The sequence below is a fragment of the Rattus rattus genome, chromosome 4, assembly GCF_011064425.1.
Source record: "Rattus rattus isolate New Zealand chromosome 4, Rrattus_CSIRO_v1, whole genome shotgun sequence".
NCBI classification, from domain to species: domain Eukaryota; kingdom Metazoa; phylum Chordata; class Mammalia; order Rodentia; family Muridae; genus Rattus; species Rattus rattus.
The window spans coordinates 16,036,582-16,056,329 of NC_046157.1; the positions used below are offsets into that span (position 1 = coordinate 16,036,582).

Here is a 19,748-nt window from a genome sequence, read left to right on the forward strand (position 1 = left end):
GCAAAGACTACACAGAGAAATCCTATCTCAAAATTCTTCATGGTGGCAGACCTTAATGCACCCAAAGAAAACTTAAGTCACCCTTTGGTGTTAGTGTAGCACTTGGTTCTTGGACCCAATCACACATATTCAGATCTGTAGGTGCTCAAGTTCTCTATGATAAAATGCAGCGTTTGCACAGAATCATAATGTGTGAGTGTGTGAGTGTGCTAGGAAGACACAGACGAAAGGAAGAAAGGGAAAGGGAAAGGGGGGAGGGGGAAGGAGGAGAGAGGGGAAAGGCAGAAGAGGAGAGACTCTGTGTGTGTGTGTGTGTGTGTGTGTGTGTGTGTGTGTGTGTGCGCGCGCGCGCATGTGCGGGTGCGTATGTGCATGTAACAGAAAGACTCTTCCCATGCTACCCTCCTCTGGGCTCAGGCGGTTTCCCCACTAGGCCTCTTGAATTAACTGAGACAATAAGCCTACATCCAGCTCCATCACCTTACAATTGCTATTATAATGTAAGTGCTAAGTAAATAGTATCATTGCATTGTTTAATCCTTACAATAAAAAAAAATCTCTATATGTTACCTACAGAGTTGTTTTATCCCAAAATTCTGATTCTCAGTTGGGTGAGTCCGAGGTGTAGGATCACACAGAGGGCTGGCACTAGAGCGCACCTCTATGTACAGATGCCACAGAGGAGAGAGGGTGACTGAGCAGGACGGAAAGGGACGTGAACTTCCCACCCTTTTGCCAACTGCTCTCACACAGAAAACAAAAGCTTCATGCTACACTGTGCAATACCAGGCGCTGCTTCTAAAGCCGAACTGTGAGTTACGAAGCACGAGGGAGGATTTTTTACTATTTAGGAATTCCTAGTCACTCATCCCTCAGGAAGGCGACCCTTAATAGCTGATGGTGAAAATATGACACAACCTCATGAAATTACAGGTAAGATCAAATGCACAGTGCTGGGATTGTGCCTTAGGGTAGCTACAAAAAAGGGAACTTTTCTTGAAAACAATCAAACACTATTTTTGAAAAATCCTTAAGTTGTGAGCAGAAAAGCTTAGTGTCTGCAGAGACACTTCTGAGACGCTTTTTTTTTTTTAATTTATTTATTTTATGCATGTGCGTACATGGTCACTGTCTTCAGACACACCAGAAGAGAGCATCAGATCCCATTACAGATGGTTGTGAGCCACCATGTGGTTGCTGGGAATTGAACTCAGGACCTCTGGAAGAGCAGCAGTGCTCTTAACCACTGAGCCATCTCTCCAGCCCACATTTGCAATTTTTAACATTAACACCACCACAGGAAAGCTCTCACTAATAAAGAACTACTGTTCTTTTTTCTCCCATTTACACGATTCCCTTCTGCTATATTTTGTATATGATCTGTCCCCCAAAGGCTTCGTGCTAGATCCGGCTCAGTGTGGGCGTGGTGGCACTCAGGGTGGTGGGACCCTTAGGAGGCAGGCCTTATGCTGGGTGACAACACCATTGAGGCCATGGCCTGTGCAAGGTGCCAGTGTCCTGCAGTAAGTCTGTCCCGTGAACTGGTCATTTAAAAAGGAGAAGAGACCCTTACCTGATCTTTGGCTTCCTGTCTCGAGGTCTCAGCCATATACCTCTCCTACTGAAAACACTGCCCCTCAACCCAAGCTCCCTCAATGGAGTCTCCCAGTCTGTAATCTCCAGACTATAAATGATGAGAAAAGTAAACCTCTTTCTTTCAGTCGTCTTGGTAAGCCTCTCCCTCCCTGCTGAAGAGGAAGCTGACCTACGGTCGGTGATTGTACTGGTCCAGGCGGCTCCTCTGAACAGCAGCCTCCTCTCTGAGGGGATGCCTTTCACCCTGCAGACCCTGGCACACCTACCACAGGATCTGCAGCTGGATTTACAGCTCCTCCCTTCTTGATTTTCCCTTTGTTGTAGCATCCATGCCAGTTAATACGGCTCCAAAGACAAATAATAAAAATCCGAAGTTCCTCATCTGATCAGCTACTGATTTTACTCCAGTGCTGTGAGGAGCAACGGAATTCTCCACTAAGACTCGCTGTGTTCAGTACAGAGTCTGAGATCACATCTCACACTCCCAGGGATTCACTGCATTTTCATTTTCTTAGACTTTCAGGAGGTAGTTTGTAAGTCTGAAGGTTAAGTCTCAATTCTAACATTATGCTATAAACCTATGTTGGCTAAATAACCTTATAAAATCCACTGCATACTAGCGGTTTCCACTTTCCTATGCTAACAACAGAGTTTGTAAGGACGGACATAAAGGGGCTATTAGTTTACATTTTAGCTCATAAACACAATTTTGAGTTTTCATTTTCACAGTATGATAACTGGAAGCATTATTGATAACCTGATCGCTATAGCTGGTCTTCTAGTAGTTATGTCTTATTCAAAAGTTCTACATAACTCAGAGCGTAATGATAAATATCATTATTGCTTCCAGTGTATACTGACTCTCAGAGAAAGATAAAATATTTCAAATAAAACTACAATATCAAATACTAGATAAATGCTCAACAAACTGCTGACATTCAGAAATGTCACGGGATTTTTTTGAACTTCAACACCAAGAAACCTAAGCAGGAAGGACCAGGCCCACTTCCCACGGCACTAAGGTCCCACTTAAGTGAACGAAGTGGGCACCAGATGGACTTAAGAGAAGACCCTCTTCAAGTTGGTAACATCCATCTTAAAGAACAGCCCCTTCCATTATTACAAAATTATCCTTTTTTTTACTAAAAAAAGGGGAAAAAAGAAAAGGCTTTCTTGAACAGATCAATCACTAAGGTGCAGAAGGAACCCTGCACCAAGCAACCCTTCAATGCCATTTGGTACGAAGTTGCTTTGCCTCTCATATTTATATGGTAAAATGTTTTAGATATTCTTTTTTGTTATACTTTGCAATTTTAGATACAGGATCTTACTATGCAACCCAGGGTGGCTATGAACTCAAATTTCTCCTGCTTCACCTCTGAAAGGATCACAGGTGTCTCCATGACACCTGGCTATAATTCCAGTCTTCTAAGACATCCAATGGCTTTATAGTTTATAAAAATTAATTCAGCAAAAATTCAAAACTTTTCTAGCACTCGAACTTACAAAATGAAATAATGGTGGCTGTGACTTACCACGTTCTACGTTAAGTGGTGCTATACAGTCCGAGTAGTCAGTGGGTTTAAGACTCACACGTAAAGTCCGTTATTCCTTCCCTCCTTCCCTCCTTCCTTCCTTTATTTCTTTCTTTGTTTTTCTTTGTTTTCTGTGTAGCCCTGGCTGTCCTGGAGCTCACAGAGACCCACCTGCCTCTGCCTCCCCAGTGCTGGGAGGTGGCATTGCTGCCACCACACCACCTGGCCACAAGGAAATTCTTAATAAAAGATGGGATAGACTTTAGTTGTTATAGCCCAAGCATTATAAGGGCTGGTTTTCTCCTTTAAGCCTTAAGTTTCAAATCTAAAAATTTGTGTTTTCATTTTTCACCTGGCCATTTTGTAGAGTTTAGATAGTTCTGAAGGAGAAAACCGTGGGTAATTACAGGGAGAGGCCAAAAGTGGCCAACATGTTAGCATCAAGACTAGTGTTGGAAATCCATTACCTGTTCCACGTTTTGAAGGCGTTGCTGGCTCGTTTGAACAGATACCCTTCCATGACAATGCCATTTGCAGCGTCTACATTATACTCTAGCTTGGAATCATCACTGGAGAAATCCTAGACAAAAATACCACAGGAGTTCAGATGACTGTGTTCCCAGAAAGAGAAATTTATCTAAGGAAAAGAACTTTTAAAAAAAGTTTGGACTAAGACTTCCGTAAGAAAGGGAAGGGGGCGTGATAATGGAGACATGCCTCGGCACCTTAACGGTTCAGCCACTGCGGTAGAGCGGCTAAGACGATGACAGAGACACACTTACATAAAACATGGCGCAGGAGAGAGACTGTAAGAAAAGACCCCACACACACACAGACACACAGACACACACACACACAGACACACAGACACACAGACACACAGACACACAGACACACAGAGCAGCTGGTAATACTGGGTACAGCACTGTTGCTAGAATCTATGTGAGCATCTTCATGGCCTGTCTGTCAATTAGGAAGGACACTCAAAGGACACTGGAGAAGAAGAAAACTGGAACTGGTGGACAGAGCCAGGGCATGTGGTGCTCAGGAAAACCTGTGCTTTACTGCAGACCCCAGACCACTCAGCTAAGCTTGGTGAGTGGCAGGAGCTAAGGAAAGGCCTCCCCACTGAAACTGCAAGTGAGACCAGAACCGTTAACACCACCACCATTCAAGACTGCTCTAAAGGTCCCCGTGGACGAGATAATCTAAAACGGTGAGGGGCTGGAGGAAAAAGCACACTGCCCTGCTGTTAATCGTGGAGAGGACTCTGTACACAGAATGTTCTGAAGAACTCACTATCAAGAGCACTAACAAGACGGTTAGGATAAAATCAACCCTAATGTACCAGAGACAGGCAATGACTTTCTAAAGGGAGCATTTACGGAAGCATTTGCCATGTAAGTGTCTAGGAATAAACCCAACCACAGATATGTAAGAAAATCACAAAATCTTATGCAGATCATTAAAGAAAATACAAACAGCAGGTAGGATGAGACTGCGATGTTGTACACAGTATTATATACCAAGCACCTGCTTTCTCACAGGTCCAACATAACCTCGAAATTAAAAAAAAAAAAATTACTACTGTGTGTATCCGAGGGGAGGACTAGCAAACCCCACGGTACTCATTGAGGTCCAAGGATAGGCTTGTTTCGGTGACTGAACCAGGCTCCAGGTTTATGTGCTGAGCACTTTACCTACTGGGCCATCTTCCCAGTGCCTCAAAAGCTCGTTACAAACAAACTTGCTCCTGACGTCTGTATGTCTACAAGACTCAGTCTGCAAAAGGAGAAAACACAGATGGAAGCCTCGCTTCCCAGGCACGTGGAGCTGGAAAGCTGGGGACAATCAGACAACAATGTGTGACATAATTAAGCCAAGAGGTCAGTGGGGTGGAAGAGACAGCCCAGAGGCTGGGACAGAAGGTGTCACACGACATCAGAGGAAGAGGGCTATATTAACTAAAGATCAACACGATACTGATACAAGGAAAGTAACTCTCTACCCAGTACCTCACAGGAACCCAGCTGCACATGAATTAAAGGGCTAACGCTTGCCTGTCAGACAGGATGCCTGAGCTCAGTCTCCAGCAAAGACAAGCGTGAAAAGCAAACGTACGTGGGAGAGGTAGTCGTGATCTTGTACTGGGAAAAAAAGCACCAGACACAGGGCTGAAAACCACGAAAATCTAAACCACACATATCTACGGTATATGAAGAACTTGGTCACCAATTAGAAGGCCTGGCAGTAGGAACATGAAAAGCAAATAAACATTAAACAAGTCATGTATAGACACGATTCACTAGTCACTAGTGGTGCATAATTTAAACCAGTGAGATGTCCATGTCCACAGTGCAACAGTGAGGACAACGAGAACCCTCACTGCTGCCCACCAGCATGCTCACCTCGCAGGGCACGCACGCACGAGTGCGCGCGCACACACACACACACACACACACACACACACACACACACACACTGGTACCATAGCTCGACCCCATTAGCATGTACATATATCTAAAGACAAGATATGTGAAGGCACAGGCAGGACATAGAGGGGCGCTCACGGCAGCACTGTTCCTCACATTGATCAATGTTAATTGTTAGAACACCTTAAAACATTTAACAGAAAAGCTTTCCCTTAAACTTTAATTGACTAGATTTTTTTTGTTTTTACCTGTAATGCAGCCTGGGTCAGCATTTAGGGGCAGAGAAAGTATTTACAATAAGCAAAAACAGCATTATTTTCTTAAAGAAAAACAGTTGTATATTGTTTAAAGTCAAATAATCTCAGATTTAATAATTTAGCAGCCTGAGGCTAAATATATATTGAATTTAACCAACAACATATTTCTTTAAGTATAATTTGTCATTTTACCAAAAAATGACTGAATCTACTTTTATCATTCGATAGTAATGCCATTAAAACAAGCTAGTCATCAAAATACCGTGCTGTATACCCTAAACAGAAAGGGCCAGCTGCAGTCACAGCTGTAACCCCAGAACTCTGGAGGCTGGGGCAATGGATCAGGAGTTCAGGGCCTGAGACACAAAGCAAGACTCTTGGGAAGAGAGAGGGACAGCAGGAGAAAAAGAGCAGGTCATGAAGACCTGAAGGTGGGATGGTGGCACACGGGGGTAATCCTAGGCACGCAGGAGGCAGGGGTGGAAGGGCCATGGACTGGAAGCTAGGCTGGGCAGTACAAAGAGCATGTCTTTGTTTTAGACAGGGTCTCTCTGTGTAGCCCTGGATGTCTTAGAACTCCTCTGAAGACCAGGCTGGCCTCGAACTCATAAACCTGCCTGCCTCTGCCTCCTGAGTGCTGGGATTAAATGCCTGTGCCACCACTGCGGGCTTGAAAGAAAGCAGGGCAGTGGCTTCATCCTATAATAACTAAAAGTAACTGATTTAAAGATGGCTGAAGAGCAACTCTTTCCTTTTCTAAATGTTACTTCTCTTTGAGAATGAATAATCCATTAATTATGGTTTTATATACTTGCAACTGATTTTGCTTTCATTTTTTCCCCATCTTCTATGTCAGATCCAATCTGAGTAATCTATAATCAAAGATGCCTGGATTCCTTATCATCAGGGGGGCAGATTCTCACAGCACGCACAAGTTTTATATGAGTATATTCCATTCCTAATGCGCCTTTCATGCTCGATTACAGCACGGATACACCTCAGACTATCTAAGATAAAATACTATTATCAGGCTATGCTCTGGACATACAAGCTCAACTCCTACATGAAGAAATGAATACAAATTCACTATTGAATTCTCATTTTAAAAACATTTGTCAAAAAATGGTCTAGCTAGGCTTAGGCAATTCAACAAGCAATGAGGGTTCAAAAGTAGGTGCTGAGCAGCCCTGGAGTGGCTGCAGCAGGGGGTCAGTGAGAGAGAGAGAGACAGACAGACAGAGACAGACAGAAAGAGAGACAGAGGGAGGGAGAAAGAAGAGGAAGGAGAAGGATATGCACACATTCTCTATGTCTCTCTGTCTCTCCCTCTTGCTCACTCACACGCATACATGTGCAAACACTTTGGCAGGAGGCTGTCAGTATCCTAAATGAAACCAGGAATAATATTTAAAATGTTACCGGCGCAACCTTTAGTTAAGCTCCTGACAGGTTAAGAATACTTATAAACTGGTTCAAGACCGCAGCCTGCTAATGTTTTGATCTGAAGAGATAATGGAGTGCACACGTTAATATCTGAAACACTTCACTTCTCACAGGAAGGATTTACTGCAACAAGCAATGGGTGGGGGGGTTCTGGGTAACAAGGCTGGCTGGCCCACACTACTGTCCCTGTGAGTGGAAATCAACCTATTGCTCTCACGTACCTTCTGCTGGATCGTAGAATGTTTTTGCTCCATTTCTCTTTTCTCCTTTGCTGCATCCACAACCAGTCGATCCAACTAAGGGAAGAAAAAAATTATAGGCTTAAAATTTAAAAAAAAAAAAAAGGGATTTTTTTAAACCATATTCCAAGGCATTTTAGAGATAAGCATAAATCACTTGATTAAAGCTAACCTAAAACAGCATTTTTAGCTAAACCTTCCAGTAGAAATTCACAGTTTTCTATATTAACTCTTTTTTGAGAAAGCCCGTATCTTAGGGAGAAAAGGCTTCCAAGCAGGGCTCGCCTTGAGCATTCCAAGGGTGCGTGTTCCATCCTTGAAGGACAGGGACGTGAACCTACAGAGCCTATGATCTACTCACAAGATGCTGGCTGCTGCAGATAAGGCAAAAACAAAACAAAAGAACGCACACATAAAAACAGGACTTCCCCCTTCTCAACAATACCAAAAGGCAGTGCGGCTGGCTACACTAAACAGGGCGAGGGTCACAAGTGCACATCAACAGCGGCACCCACCAGTAGCCACACATCATGTTTCCAACTTGTCTTCCCTGTGTTATAATCTAATCTAAGAGGTAGACTGAGTAACTGGCCAAATAAGTAAAACACAGCGGGAGCGAGGGAGGTAGCAAGCTTGCTTGAGCCCAGGAATTAAGACCAGACTGGTCAACACAGTGAGGCCCTGCTTATAAAGGTTAAATTAAAAAAAATAATAAAAGAATATCAATCCCATGGTTCTAGAGTTTTTACCTACTAACTCAGCTACTAAGATCATCCTACTTGGCCACAGACTCGTAAGAGAGTAAAGAGGGTCTGACCCTCCCATCAGGCCTGGGTCGCAGGTCTTGGCTGCATGTTTCCACACCATCCTGCCCTCTCCTGGGGTACAAAAACTTGGCTCGTCCCATTATCTATTTTCTCCTCTTCCCTGATACCTAATTCTACCAGATCACTTTCTGACACCCTTGCCATGAGTGAGCGGCTCAGACGGACACAGGATGTGCCTGCCGTTCCTAGGGACTGTCCTGCAGCAGACAAGCTGTGTCTTTCTCCTCCCTCTCTTCCTTCTGCTGGCTGGGGTCTGAGATGATGGAAAGTCGCCTGGGAGGACACAGCAAGCCTAGGCGCGCAGTGCAAATGGCCTAAGACCACGCTTCCGACCTTACGGATGTCCTTGTGTCCTCAGTGTGAGCTGCACACAGATCCAACCTCAGCTGACATACACACAGAGCCATCTGGCACAGAGATGAACAATGGCCCAGTGCAAGGGACAGGAAATCACTGTGCGTGTCGTCCCTAGGGCATGCTGCACAGAACCCACCTTCCATCCGGTCTTCTGCCCTCCCCAGACACTTTGATCACTGGGTGGTATCCCATTCCACTCTTACCCTTTCTCCATCCCCTAAAGTCTGTTTTTTCTTTATCCCAAGAAAAACTTCCAGATTAATCCTATTGTTTCTAAAGCTCGGTGGTTCATCACTCAGTAAAAAGCAGGCTGGAGGGACCCAGGCCATGTTATGGTAAGGCACATGCACGGCACGTACAGGTCCCTGGGTCTGAGACACAGTTCCACGAAGAGAGGGGGGCGGGGAAGACGCCTTTGTGAAATAATGATACTAAATGGTCTTGGGAGCTCCAGGATCCTAAGACACTAGACTTTCATTACCCTAGGAGTCAATATAAATTTTTTGAAAATAAAAAAGAGCAAAGTCCTAAATAAAAGGACAGTGACTCCATTATTCAAGTTTAAAAAGTAAAGGACTAAGTCCTGCTACTTGGACTATAAAAAGCAGATGTGTGTATCTCAGTGTGCCTCAGTGCCCTCCCCCACCCCAGTGCCAGGATCGGGTGTGCACCGCTCCTGACAGGAGAGCTGTTTTAAGCCTCTTTCTCAGTTCCCTCATGCTCACTACGAGAAGCATTTTTACCTTTAAGTTCATTTTTGGTTGAACATTCAATCCACATGTAAATGTCCTGCAGTGTCAAAGTCCTTATGAAGTAAGTGAGAAGCTGGATTCCCGATATGTTAAACATCCTCCAAGACAGAAATGTCAGCAAACAGTACAGAACTGAGAGACCCAGGTCGAGAGATTACCTGTGCGCCAAGATCTTTCATGTAGGGCCCAAGCTCACTGAACAGGTCATACCCTTGATGGAAGAAGGCCAGATGTGCATACATGAAGGACAGCATCTAGGGAGAGAGGGGCTTCAGATCCACTGCAAGAAGCTTCAGAAAGCTTGCATCCACACCTTTAAAGGCCACTCCACAAGACCCCAAAGCATCAAACCTACTTAAAACTGAGTTTCTTGAGGCCTTCACCAATATTTGCAAAGACAAAGAGAAAACAGTGTCTGTAAGAGAAATGCCCAGTGGTCTCACATTTACACCTAACTAAAGATTACACAGGGAATTTAAGTAATATTCTCAGGGGCATCACTGTCTTACGAGAAATCCTTAAGTCCATTAGGAAATGTCAGTGTGGTCTTCCCTAAGCAAAAAAAGAGGTGAAATGAGAAAATGTGGAGTCCCCAATAGTAGCAAACACAGCCTGCTGGGGTCCCCAGGCCCCAGTGAGCTGCGGGAACTCTCAGTTGTTCATTTTCCTAAGAAATATAAGCCAGTGTGGTCAACATAGACTTTCCTCTTGTTAAAAACATATTTATTTGCTGGTTTATGTGCTGTGTGTGTACATATTCGCAGCCGCCTGGGGGCGGGTGGAGGTGAGAGGACGGCCTGCGGGAAGGATCGGTTCTCTGAGGCTGGACTCAGGACACCAGGCTTGGCCAGGGTCTTCCTGTGCTGAGACACCTCGCTGGCCCTGGAAATTCTTCACATCTATTCCACAATCCAAAGCTGACATAAGGACTGGGGTGGGTCCCCAGCTATATTTTATTAATCCCCAAAAGAAAAGGCACCCTAGCCTTTTTTATTAGTTACATTTTACATGAGAAGGAATTATATAATTAAGTGCGTGCAAAGACTCTCCTAAGACCTGTTTTATTTTTAGCAAGAACAGACATCTGTTTAATATTCTGAAAACTAAAGTAGGCCATAAGACTGTTAACACCAAAGAATCCTCTAAAAACACTGTTATCAAAATAGAAACCAGTTAAACAAAATTCAAAGATTAATGATTAAAAACTCACTCATATAAAAATTACTATAGCATTAGAAAACGGTAATAGTTATACAACTGTGGCAAAGATTTTAAACCACTGAATTATAAGAAGGAAGAAATAGTGATTATATAAAAATGTAAAACATATGGACACATCAAATGCACATCTGGCTTATCAAGGACCAAGTGATAAACCAGGACACAGTAAAGGGTCAGTGATCTGAATCTGTAAACGATACCACAAACCAGTATAAAAATGAAGGCTCCCGAAGCGGCCCAGAAAATACATGGGGAAATGATCAAACTCCTCACTAACAAAATGCAAATTCAACAAAGAAATCCCATTTTTGCCTATCAGACCACTGGGCAAGTGAGGAGGCCGGACAGTAGGGCTCACGTCTGTAGAGAACGGCTATTCTCACACACTGTCGATGAGAACGTCGATAGGCCTTGAAACGTGGTAGTATTTTTAAAAAGCCTTTTCCACATTTGAAAACTCTGATGGGGATGGCAAGACAGCTCAGTAAAGATGGCCCTAGTCCTGACATGCTGAGTTCAAGCCCCTTCCCCCACAGTGGAAAGGAGAACCTACTTCCACAACTTGTCCTCTGACCCCTACGTGTCCACCGTGGGGGACACACAAAAAAAAAAAAAAAAAAGTAAATAATACCTCTTTAACTAAGTAGCATCTTGTCTATAAACGCAAATAAAGCAATAATCAGGTCCTTAGGACGATCATCATTACAAGGAGATGTTTTTAATGTGAAAAACATGAAGAACTGCTTAAATATCCATTAAGGATGATAAACTGTAGTATATTCAAGGCCAGCCAGCTTGGACCTGCAAATTTTACACCTCTTTATAGATGGCTCATGAGCCAAGAATCGCTTTCAACTTTTTAAAGAATTGCTTTTAATCTTTTAGATGATGGAATAAAACTTTTAAAACAAAAATGTAAAAATTATATGAAATTCAAACTTCTGTGCTCACACATCAAGTTTTACTGAAACCAGCCAAGCCCAGTCATTTGCGTACAGGCAGGCGGGCAGGTTCAGTACAAGGACACGGTGAGTACGACAGGCCACAGGGCTGCAGACCCACCGCATTCACCAGCAGTGCCCTTTCTTTCTTGTCTATGCAAACGGCAGAGTTCCGGTTGCCCACAGAGGCCATGGTAAGGCATACCCGAAGTCTCCACTACTGGCTGTCTGGACAACATGGCTGGGGAGAGGTGCCCTCTGCTATAAAACGGGTGCATGATACCACAGAGTGGAATGCAGTGTTAGGACAGAGCAAGGTGGAGACAAGGCCTGGGCAGCTTGAACAGCAACTGAGAACAAAACTGCTCCAGCCAAATGAAGAGAAATCCCCCTGAAGCTTCTCACTGAGAAAGGGCACAATGTACAGCCTACCCTCCTCAGAGAGCAAGCAAAATCTCACTGTCACCGTAGATCAAAAAGGTCCGAGGAGGGGCTGGAAAGATGGCTGAACGGTTTAGAGCAGAGGACTTGGCTTAGCTCTCAGCACCCACCTGGTACTCACAAGTGTCCAACAGCACCTTCAGTTCCAGAGGATCTGACGCCCTCGTCTGACCTCCGGGGGCACCAGGCATACACATTATACATATGCATGTGTGTAAAAGGTTCATGTATATAATAAATAAATCTTAAAAAAATATTTTTAAAAAAGAAACTTGGGGCCAGACAGATGCTCTTCTGAAGGTCCTGAGTTCAAATCCCAGCACCTACATGGCAGCTCACAACCGTTTGATGCCATCTTCTGGTGTACAGATGTATATGCAAGCAAAGTACCCATATACATTAAATAAGTAAATAAATCTTTAAAGAAGAAACTTTCAAAAAGCAAATACAATTAAAGAGAAAATTCAAACTGGTAATCATATTTCCTAAGTTTCAAAATAATCCTGAAATATTCTTACTGGTTCCAGCCACCACTTCCACCTACTTTCAAAAAGCAGTAGGTATCTAGAGCACATGAAATATTGCATTGGAATGACAGAGAGTGGGGAGCACACAGTGGGCATGTCTTTGGGAAGCAGGCCATAGGTTAGCAGAACAGACACAGAACGGGCTGTACCTTGAAGCAGATGGCACAGGAAAGAGAAATGCTAACAACAAGAGCCCCTGGACAGGGTGTTATATGGGGGCTACAGGCGCACACAGACAGTCACAGGGAGCAGCATTCATTAACATCTTACTGATTTCAGGATTTCCGATCTCCTTTTTGATTGAAGCACGTTAATCTGAGGGAAAATACACTTGGTTAGTCATTCACGGATTACACTAATGCAGAACACGAGATTCTAAACACGCTTGTCCTAACGATCCCAATACAAAGGAAATCAGAGCTGGTGTCTGTCTTCTGGCTTAAAGGAGCTAGGACAAGCAAAGCAGTGAGCACTCAGCCACACTCACACTCAGTGAATAAACACTGAGCGCTCAGATTACAGCATCCTCACGGAGCGCCTCTGCCACATGAGTGTGCGACACGGCCTCTTCCTCCACCCTCCTCAGCTACTTGAAGATCAAGGTTCAACCACAGCGTTGGTGCAAATCCTCACCATTTGCCACTTTCCGTCTTCTCTGGGCTGCCTCTGCTTCCCTTCTTGGCTTCCTACAGTCCCTTCTCCACACAGGTACCAGAGTGATTTATGTCTAGGGTTAAATCCTGCGACCTCCTACCATTTCCAACACAGGCCCACTGTGCCGCCCTCCGGGGCAGAAGTCTAGTCTTCTGCTGCTCTGCCCTGAACGTTTTCCCAACAGCACCCATCACTATCCCGCAGATGCCTCTGTACTGGCTGGTCCACCTCCATGTCTGGAGGTTCTGCCCTCACGGCTTAAGATGCTCTTAAGTACTTAGGCCTTCAACTGACAAACGCCTTCTTTTACCTGACTCACTATCTACTGTATCAATCCTACTTACTGATAGTATTTATAACTACTTCTCTTGGTTTTTGTTTGTTTGTTTAGACAGGGTTTCACCATGTAGCCTGGGTGTCCTGGAACTCACTTTGTAGACCAGGCTACCTGGAACTCACCAGATCCCCCTGCCTCTGCCTCCCAGCACTTACTTTGTGTTTTCTTCCTCTGCCTTTCCCCCAGCTGAAGTATAAGCCCTGTGAGACTGGGAGCTTATTCTCAGTCCCCGCCCCAAAGCAGAACACAGACAGCACACCATAAGTGTATGTAAAGTAATGCACTTAAGTATTTTAATTATGATCGACTTATCAAAACAGCAGCACATTCTGAGCTTTCCCAGGAGTAGGGTTGAAGCTCAGTGGGCAGAGTGTTTGTCTGCAAGTTCAGAGCCCTGCATTCGATCCCTCCCACTGCCCAAACCGGGAGTCAACAGAGGCAGGAGGATGGGGTGTAAGGTTATCCTTGGCCAGGCAGTGAGTTGGAGGTAGGAGGGCAGGCCCTTAACTGTGTCTTTTGCAACTGTAGAAATTCCTGACAAGTATTTTCATCTGTTCTTAAAAACTGCTTATTTGCATAAAATGGTGATGCAAAAGAGTCTCTTCACGACTTGTTAAGATTGCTAAAAGATTACAGAACATTTTCCAAATGTCTTCCTCACTGAACTCTTGGTCTACTGTAAGGGGATTTTAAAACACAGTCTTAAAAACAAGAACAGACCCAGAAAAATCTAAATCCAACTCTCTTCCTTACTGCTGGTTTCTTCCGCTGTTCGCTCAGCTCTGAGGAGCATGGGGAACCCCACCCTTGTCCCTCCCCCTTCCCCTCCCCCACTCACGCTCAGACTTAGGCTCATGCTGCCTTCTGTATTTGGAAATTTAAAGAAAATAAAAGTTCACACTCATGGAGAAGGGTAAATCCAAATACACACAGGAGCCGAAATGCCTTACGCTTTTGGGTAGCTGTTACCTATTATTCTCTAACACAGCCACGTTTGCAAAAAAAAAAAAAAAAAAAAAAAAATAAAATGATCCAAGAATTCCCATGAGACATACAAACTCATAGTTAGAAGGGAGTGAGCACGGAAGCCATCTTAGTACTGTCAGATGACCTCTCAGGAAATACATAATTACTATGTTTAAGTTTGAAAATAATGGATATTTTAGCTAAACACCATTACACATAAAATCCATAGCATTACATCACTCACTCTTCAAAAAAAAACAAAAATCGTGTACCACCTATTGTCCAACCACCGGATAAAAGCTAGAGACATATTCTATTGTAGAAATAGAGGACTCAGATTACGAGCATGTGGTGTGCAAGCATGAGGACTTGAGTTCAATCCCCAGAACCCTGGTGGAAAAAGCTAGTATGTTGGCACGTGATTAAAATCTCTGCCCTGGAGAAGGAAAGAGAGCAAGGTTCCTGGAGCTTGCCAGTTAGCAGACCTACCCTAGCTCCCGGCATGTGTCAAAAAAAAAAGAAAAGATAGATATGGACATCTCCATGGCAACCGAATTTGCCCTCTTTCTGCTTTCATATGTGCACCTGTGCTGTCCTTCTAGGCACAAGCAGCAGAGCTCAATCCTAGAACTTACACCAGAAATGCATGGTAAGGAGTGTTTGCAATCCCAAAGACAGACAGAAATAAGGATCACAGGACCCTGCTGGACAGCCAGGCTGGACCAGCTGATGAGCTGCAAGACAATAGGGACCCTGTCGGAAGCAGGTGGAGAGCACCCCTGAGGATGACATCTGAGGTGCCCAGCCTCACACACATGCACACCAACAGCTAAGTAACACATTTACAGGAAATGTGAGTGTGGTGTTCAGAAGTAAGCGATGGCAGCACAGACATGGGAGAGGAGATGATGATCCGTCCGTCTGTCTGGAGACAGAAAATGACCTGGTATTGGGGTCAAGAACGGACAGTGTTGAACACCTTGGATAGAGAGGTAAGGACGGGAGAGGCGGTGTAGGGAGGACAGACTTCAGACAGAGGTCAAGAGGGACTCCCCAGATGTCCTGTTGGCTAAACACAATCACTTAAAACAAGGAGACTATCTCAACAGAACTCACATTTTAAGCTGTCACAGGCATGAAGAGATGAGGTCACACAGACAGGGGGAAAAAGACAGAAACCATTTTGGAGAATGATGTATGCCTATGTGTGACACGTGACGGTGAGGAATTTCTGTGGAAAACAGGTTCTGTCAAAGGACATGAAGGAAATGTCCGAGAGTCAGGAACCGAGCCGAGCACGGCCTATGAGGGAGTCAGAGAGGAGCAAAGGTGGAGGACAAGACAACCAAGGGGGAGCCATGGCGGCGGCATCCCAGGGGGACAGGGAAGGCGTGCAGGCTAACGACTAAACCACAGAGCTGTGTGTGAGCCACTCCAGCGCGGCTCACAGAGGGCTGTGGGCTCACTGCAGTAGGGGGGGCAGGAACGGGAACAGCAGGAAACAGAGGGCACCATCATGGAAGCCTGAAGAGGGGCAGAGGGAGCGTTACTTCTATAGAAAAGGAAAAAAAGAAACTTTTTACTTACAACATGAATGTACTTAAAACCAAGACTTCAAATTAGCTTCCTGTTCTGCTCGGATCATTTTTAATCACTAATAAACGCACTCCATATGCATTATCATGAAGTCAATAATCCTTGAGGACACTGCTGTGATTTTATAAAGAAAAGATGGTGCCCCGTACCTTAAAACGTCTACGCTCTGACCTGCACGACACTAAAATCATACTGAGCATGTGCTCACGTTCTGCATATGTCCGAGGCCCTCGGGAGCCTAAGCTGTAGAGTAAGCTTTAGTGGCTGTCGGAATCCACTCAGTGAAGAATCAGAAGTGTGGCAAAGATACCTTACAGGGCCTGCAAGACGCTCAGTGGGACAAGGCACCTGCATCCCTGGGGATGACATGGTAAAAGAACAAGTTCCCGAAAGCTGTCCTTGGACATCCACACATACATACACACACACGCACACGCGCGCACACACACACACACACACACACACACACACACACACACACACACGCTGAAATGCTGGCAATGGACTCTGAAGAAAGACGTAATGAATGTTAGGCTTAGGGATCCTCATGACAAATTTCTGTGCAGTTTTAGCCGTGGCTTCTGACTCAATAGCTAGGTCCTTCTAACAAGGACCAGGGCCCTCAGAGGACGATCCAGCACTGGGAGCAGTGGTGTCAGTGGCACCAGCACAGCCTTGTCACTGTGCTTTTGTCTCCAGCCTCCAAAGGCAGTCACCCCTCCAAGGGACTCTGAATTTCACCTTCAAAAGCAGCTGACAAACTCCAGAAACTCACTAACTTGGACAGTTAGTGAGGCAGATACCACTAAAGACAAGTGGAGCACACACGTTCACGTTGCCAGGAAAAATTAGCACCGTTTAAACCTGATGCTCAGATAGCAACTAAAGAGAAACAGGAACAACGCTTCAGAGTAAGATATGGGAAGATAAGACATCTAAATATACACAGTGTGTGTGCGCATGTGTGTGTGTGTGTGTGTGTACGTGTGTGTGTGCATGTGTGTGCGCGTGTGCATGTGTGTGTGCATGTGTGTGTGTACATATGTGTGTGTGCGTGCACGCACGTGTGAGGGCGCACGCGCACGCATGTGTACTGCATATGTGCGCTCGCATAGCACGCACAAAAACAGACAGGTGAAAGTGTTCCGTAAAATGTCATGTTTCCCACTGGAGGTAAAAATACCCAGCACTCTGAAGATTGAGGCAGGAAGATGGTATCAAGTTGAGAGTAGTATAGGCTACACGGTGAGTCTGAGGCTAACCTGGGCTACATACATACTGAAGACCAGCAAAGACTACCCAATGAGTTTAAAGGCCAGCCTAAGCTACCTCAAAAAAACATTAAATCAAATAAAAAGCATACTTTACTCGTTCTAGTACGACTACCCAAAGGAGCCTGCCAGAAAGCTGCCCCCGGAAGCCGTGAGGAGACGGGGTACCTGCAGGACATAGTCGAGCGCTATGTGCCGGAAGCACTTCCGCGTGGCCGTGAGAATGTTTGCAGCCTCTTCAACCTCGTGCTGCTTGTTTCTTTGAACTTGGGCGTTTTTTACTAGAGCGTTTTCCTTTTCTTCACTGACTTTTTCAAATTGTTTCTTGGCATCTTTAAATTTTCTAAGATCTCTAAAAAATAAAAATTTAGTGAAAGTTTTTTCAAAATAATCTTAGAATTTAACCACAGCCACTTCCCCTTCCATGCTCCATCAGACACTGGCAGTCACCGCTAACCCATCCTTCCGAAAGTCCTAGTTGTCACTTACCTGAGAAGTCTGGGCAAAGGAAGTTCAGAGCTAGGATTGTGACTTGGGAATATTTATATAGACTTTGAGTTTCCACCTTAATCCAAAACTCAAAGATAAAAGCTCAAAAGGTTTCAGATTTGGACTATTTTAGACTTTTTTTTTTTTTTTTTGGAGACAGGGTCTCTGTTTAGCCCAGGCTGTCCTGGAACTTACTCTGTGGACCAGGTTGGCCTTGAACTCACAGAGATCCATCCTCCTGCTTCTGCCTCTCAAGCACTAGGATTAAAGGTGTACACCACTAGAGCTAGGATGTTTTAGATTTCTAATTTTTGGCTTATAGGACTGATCATTCTGTGTATATAAATCCTTATAAAGTGAGTTAATGTTTCATTATGTAAATCTGTATGACTCAAAATGGAAATAATGATAAAATTAATCTAACAGAAAGATAATTTTCTAAAGATAGATTCAAACATGCACATGGTTTAACCATGACACTGTTTTTTTTAAACACCAGTGTGTGTATGTGTGTGACTTCCTACAGAGAAATACAGATTTGAGTGGCCTTTCCCGAAGATTAAAATTCATTTACCTTCCAAATAAATCCTACGGCCCTGAGAGGTATTTTAAAACATACTTTTGATTTAAAAAACTCAGCCCACCTCAGGGGCAGCACACCTACACTATAACTCTAGGAGGGAGGGCTGTTAGCGCCAGGCCAGCTGGGCTATAGAGCAGGATTCTGTCTCAAAACACAGAAAGAAAGAAAAGATAAGAGGAGAGGAGAGGACAGGAGAGGAGAGGAGAGGAGAGGAGAGGAGAGGAGATAAAAGAAGGGAGGAGAAATGACCTCTTGTTAGAAGGAATTTGTCAAAACACAAAGAATAAAATGAGGTCTTTGAGCACACATGTTCACACGGGTGTAAGGAGCTGGCCCAGTGGAGGCAGAGACAGGCCTTGTCTGAGAAGATGGAGCCCTGGCTCTCGCATGCCCGATCATGTGACACCTCTCTGCCACTCCTTCTACAGGAAGCTCACAAAATAAGCTCAAGACAGATGGTTTTAATTATAACAGATACATCTTTAAAACTATAATTTCTAAAACATTCCAAAGTTTTTAATGTGTGTATCTAAGAGTTGAAGCATTGTGAAGTACCTTGTAAAAGCTGCTGGGACACATCTTGTGGGACAGTCTAATGAATGGGCAGGACTGCGGATCCGAAGCAGAGCCCTTGCTTAACATGGAAGGATGGGGGCGGGGGGAGACCCACCCACAGTGCTGTCTGAAAAACCCCAAACCCAAAAAACTACCCACAGCAACAGATAATGTGTGACCCTGCTCCTGGTAGTATAATGCCCTCATTTATCTTTAATATTGTGTCTGAATTAACCTGATACTTGCATAAACTCTCAGCTGCAAACTGTAGGAGAAAGGCTAGATTAACGTGGAAAAGAAGAACTTGTCAGGTTTGAACTTAATTTTTTTTTCAGTTTTATTTCATATGTAAGCACGAGGCATCTCTTCCAAAGCATCGCAGGTAGGAGCACACTCTCTTATCTATTACACCATCTTCCTTCAAAGAAAACACCACATCGAGACTAGACAACCAAGCTTCAAATACACTAAGTATTTCAACCGCCCTTGGGGCTTTCAAATTACATTTTTATCTGCACTGAGAAAACTTTCTGGACTCCCATATGCTCAAGGTGAATCCGATTCCCTTACAGACGCAGAAATGAAACACGTTTTACAAAGCAAACATGCCAGTATTTGAGACCCATAATTTTCTTTTAGCATCTTTAGCCATAGCCGGGCCACGCCCCCACCCCGCCCATCCCCGCCCCCACCCCAATCCACGCCCCCCACAGCGGCGGGCTCGTTATT

The 19,748-nt window shown here is 44.5% G+C and overlaps 1 protein-coding gene across 1 annotated transcript in view; it reads right to left on the reverse strand.

Moving 5' to 3' along the window:
• The window catches only part of Acap2 (ArfGAP with coiled-coil, ankyrin repeat and PH domains 2), a 107,891-nt gene that overhangs the window by 30,237 nt on the left and 57,906 nt on the right, over positions 1-19,748 (reverse strand). Inside the window, exons 6-10 of the mRNA XM_032900071.1 lie at positions 17,561-17,744; positions 12,839-12,883; positions 9,597-9,692; positions 7,485-7,559; positions 3,599-3,711 (exon numbers count right to left, since the gene is read on the reverse strand). Of these exons, the coding sequence (XP_032755962.1) occupies positions 3,599-3,711; positions 7,485-7,559; positions 9,597-9,692; positions 12,839-12,883; positions 17,561-17,744 (513 nt within the window). The remainder of the gene's footprint in view (positions 1-3,598; positions 3,712-7,484; positions 7,560-9,596; positions 9,693-12,838; positions 12,884-17,560; positions 17,745-19,748) is intronic.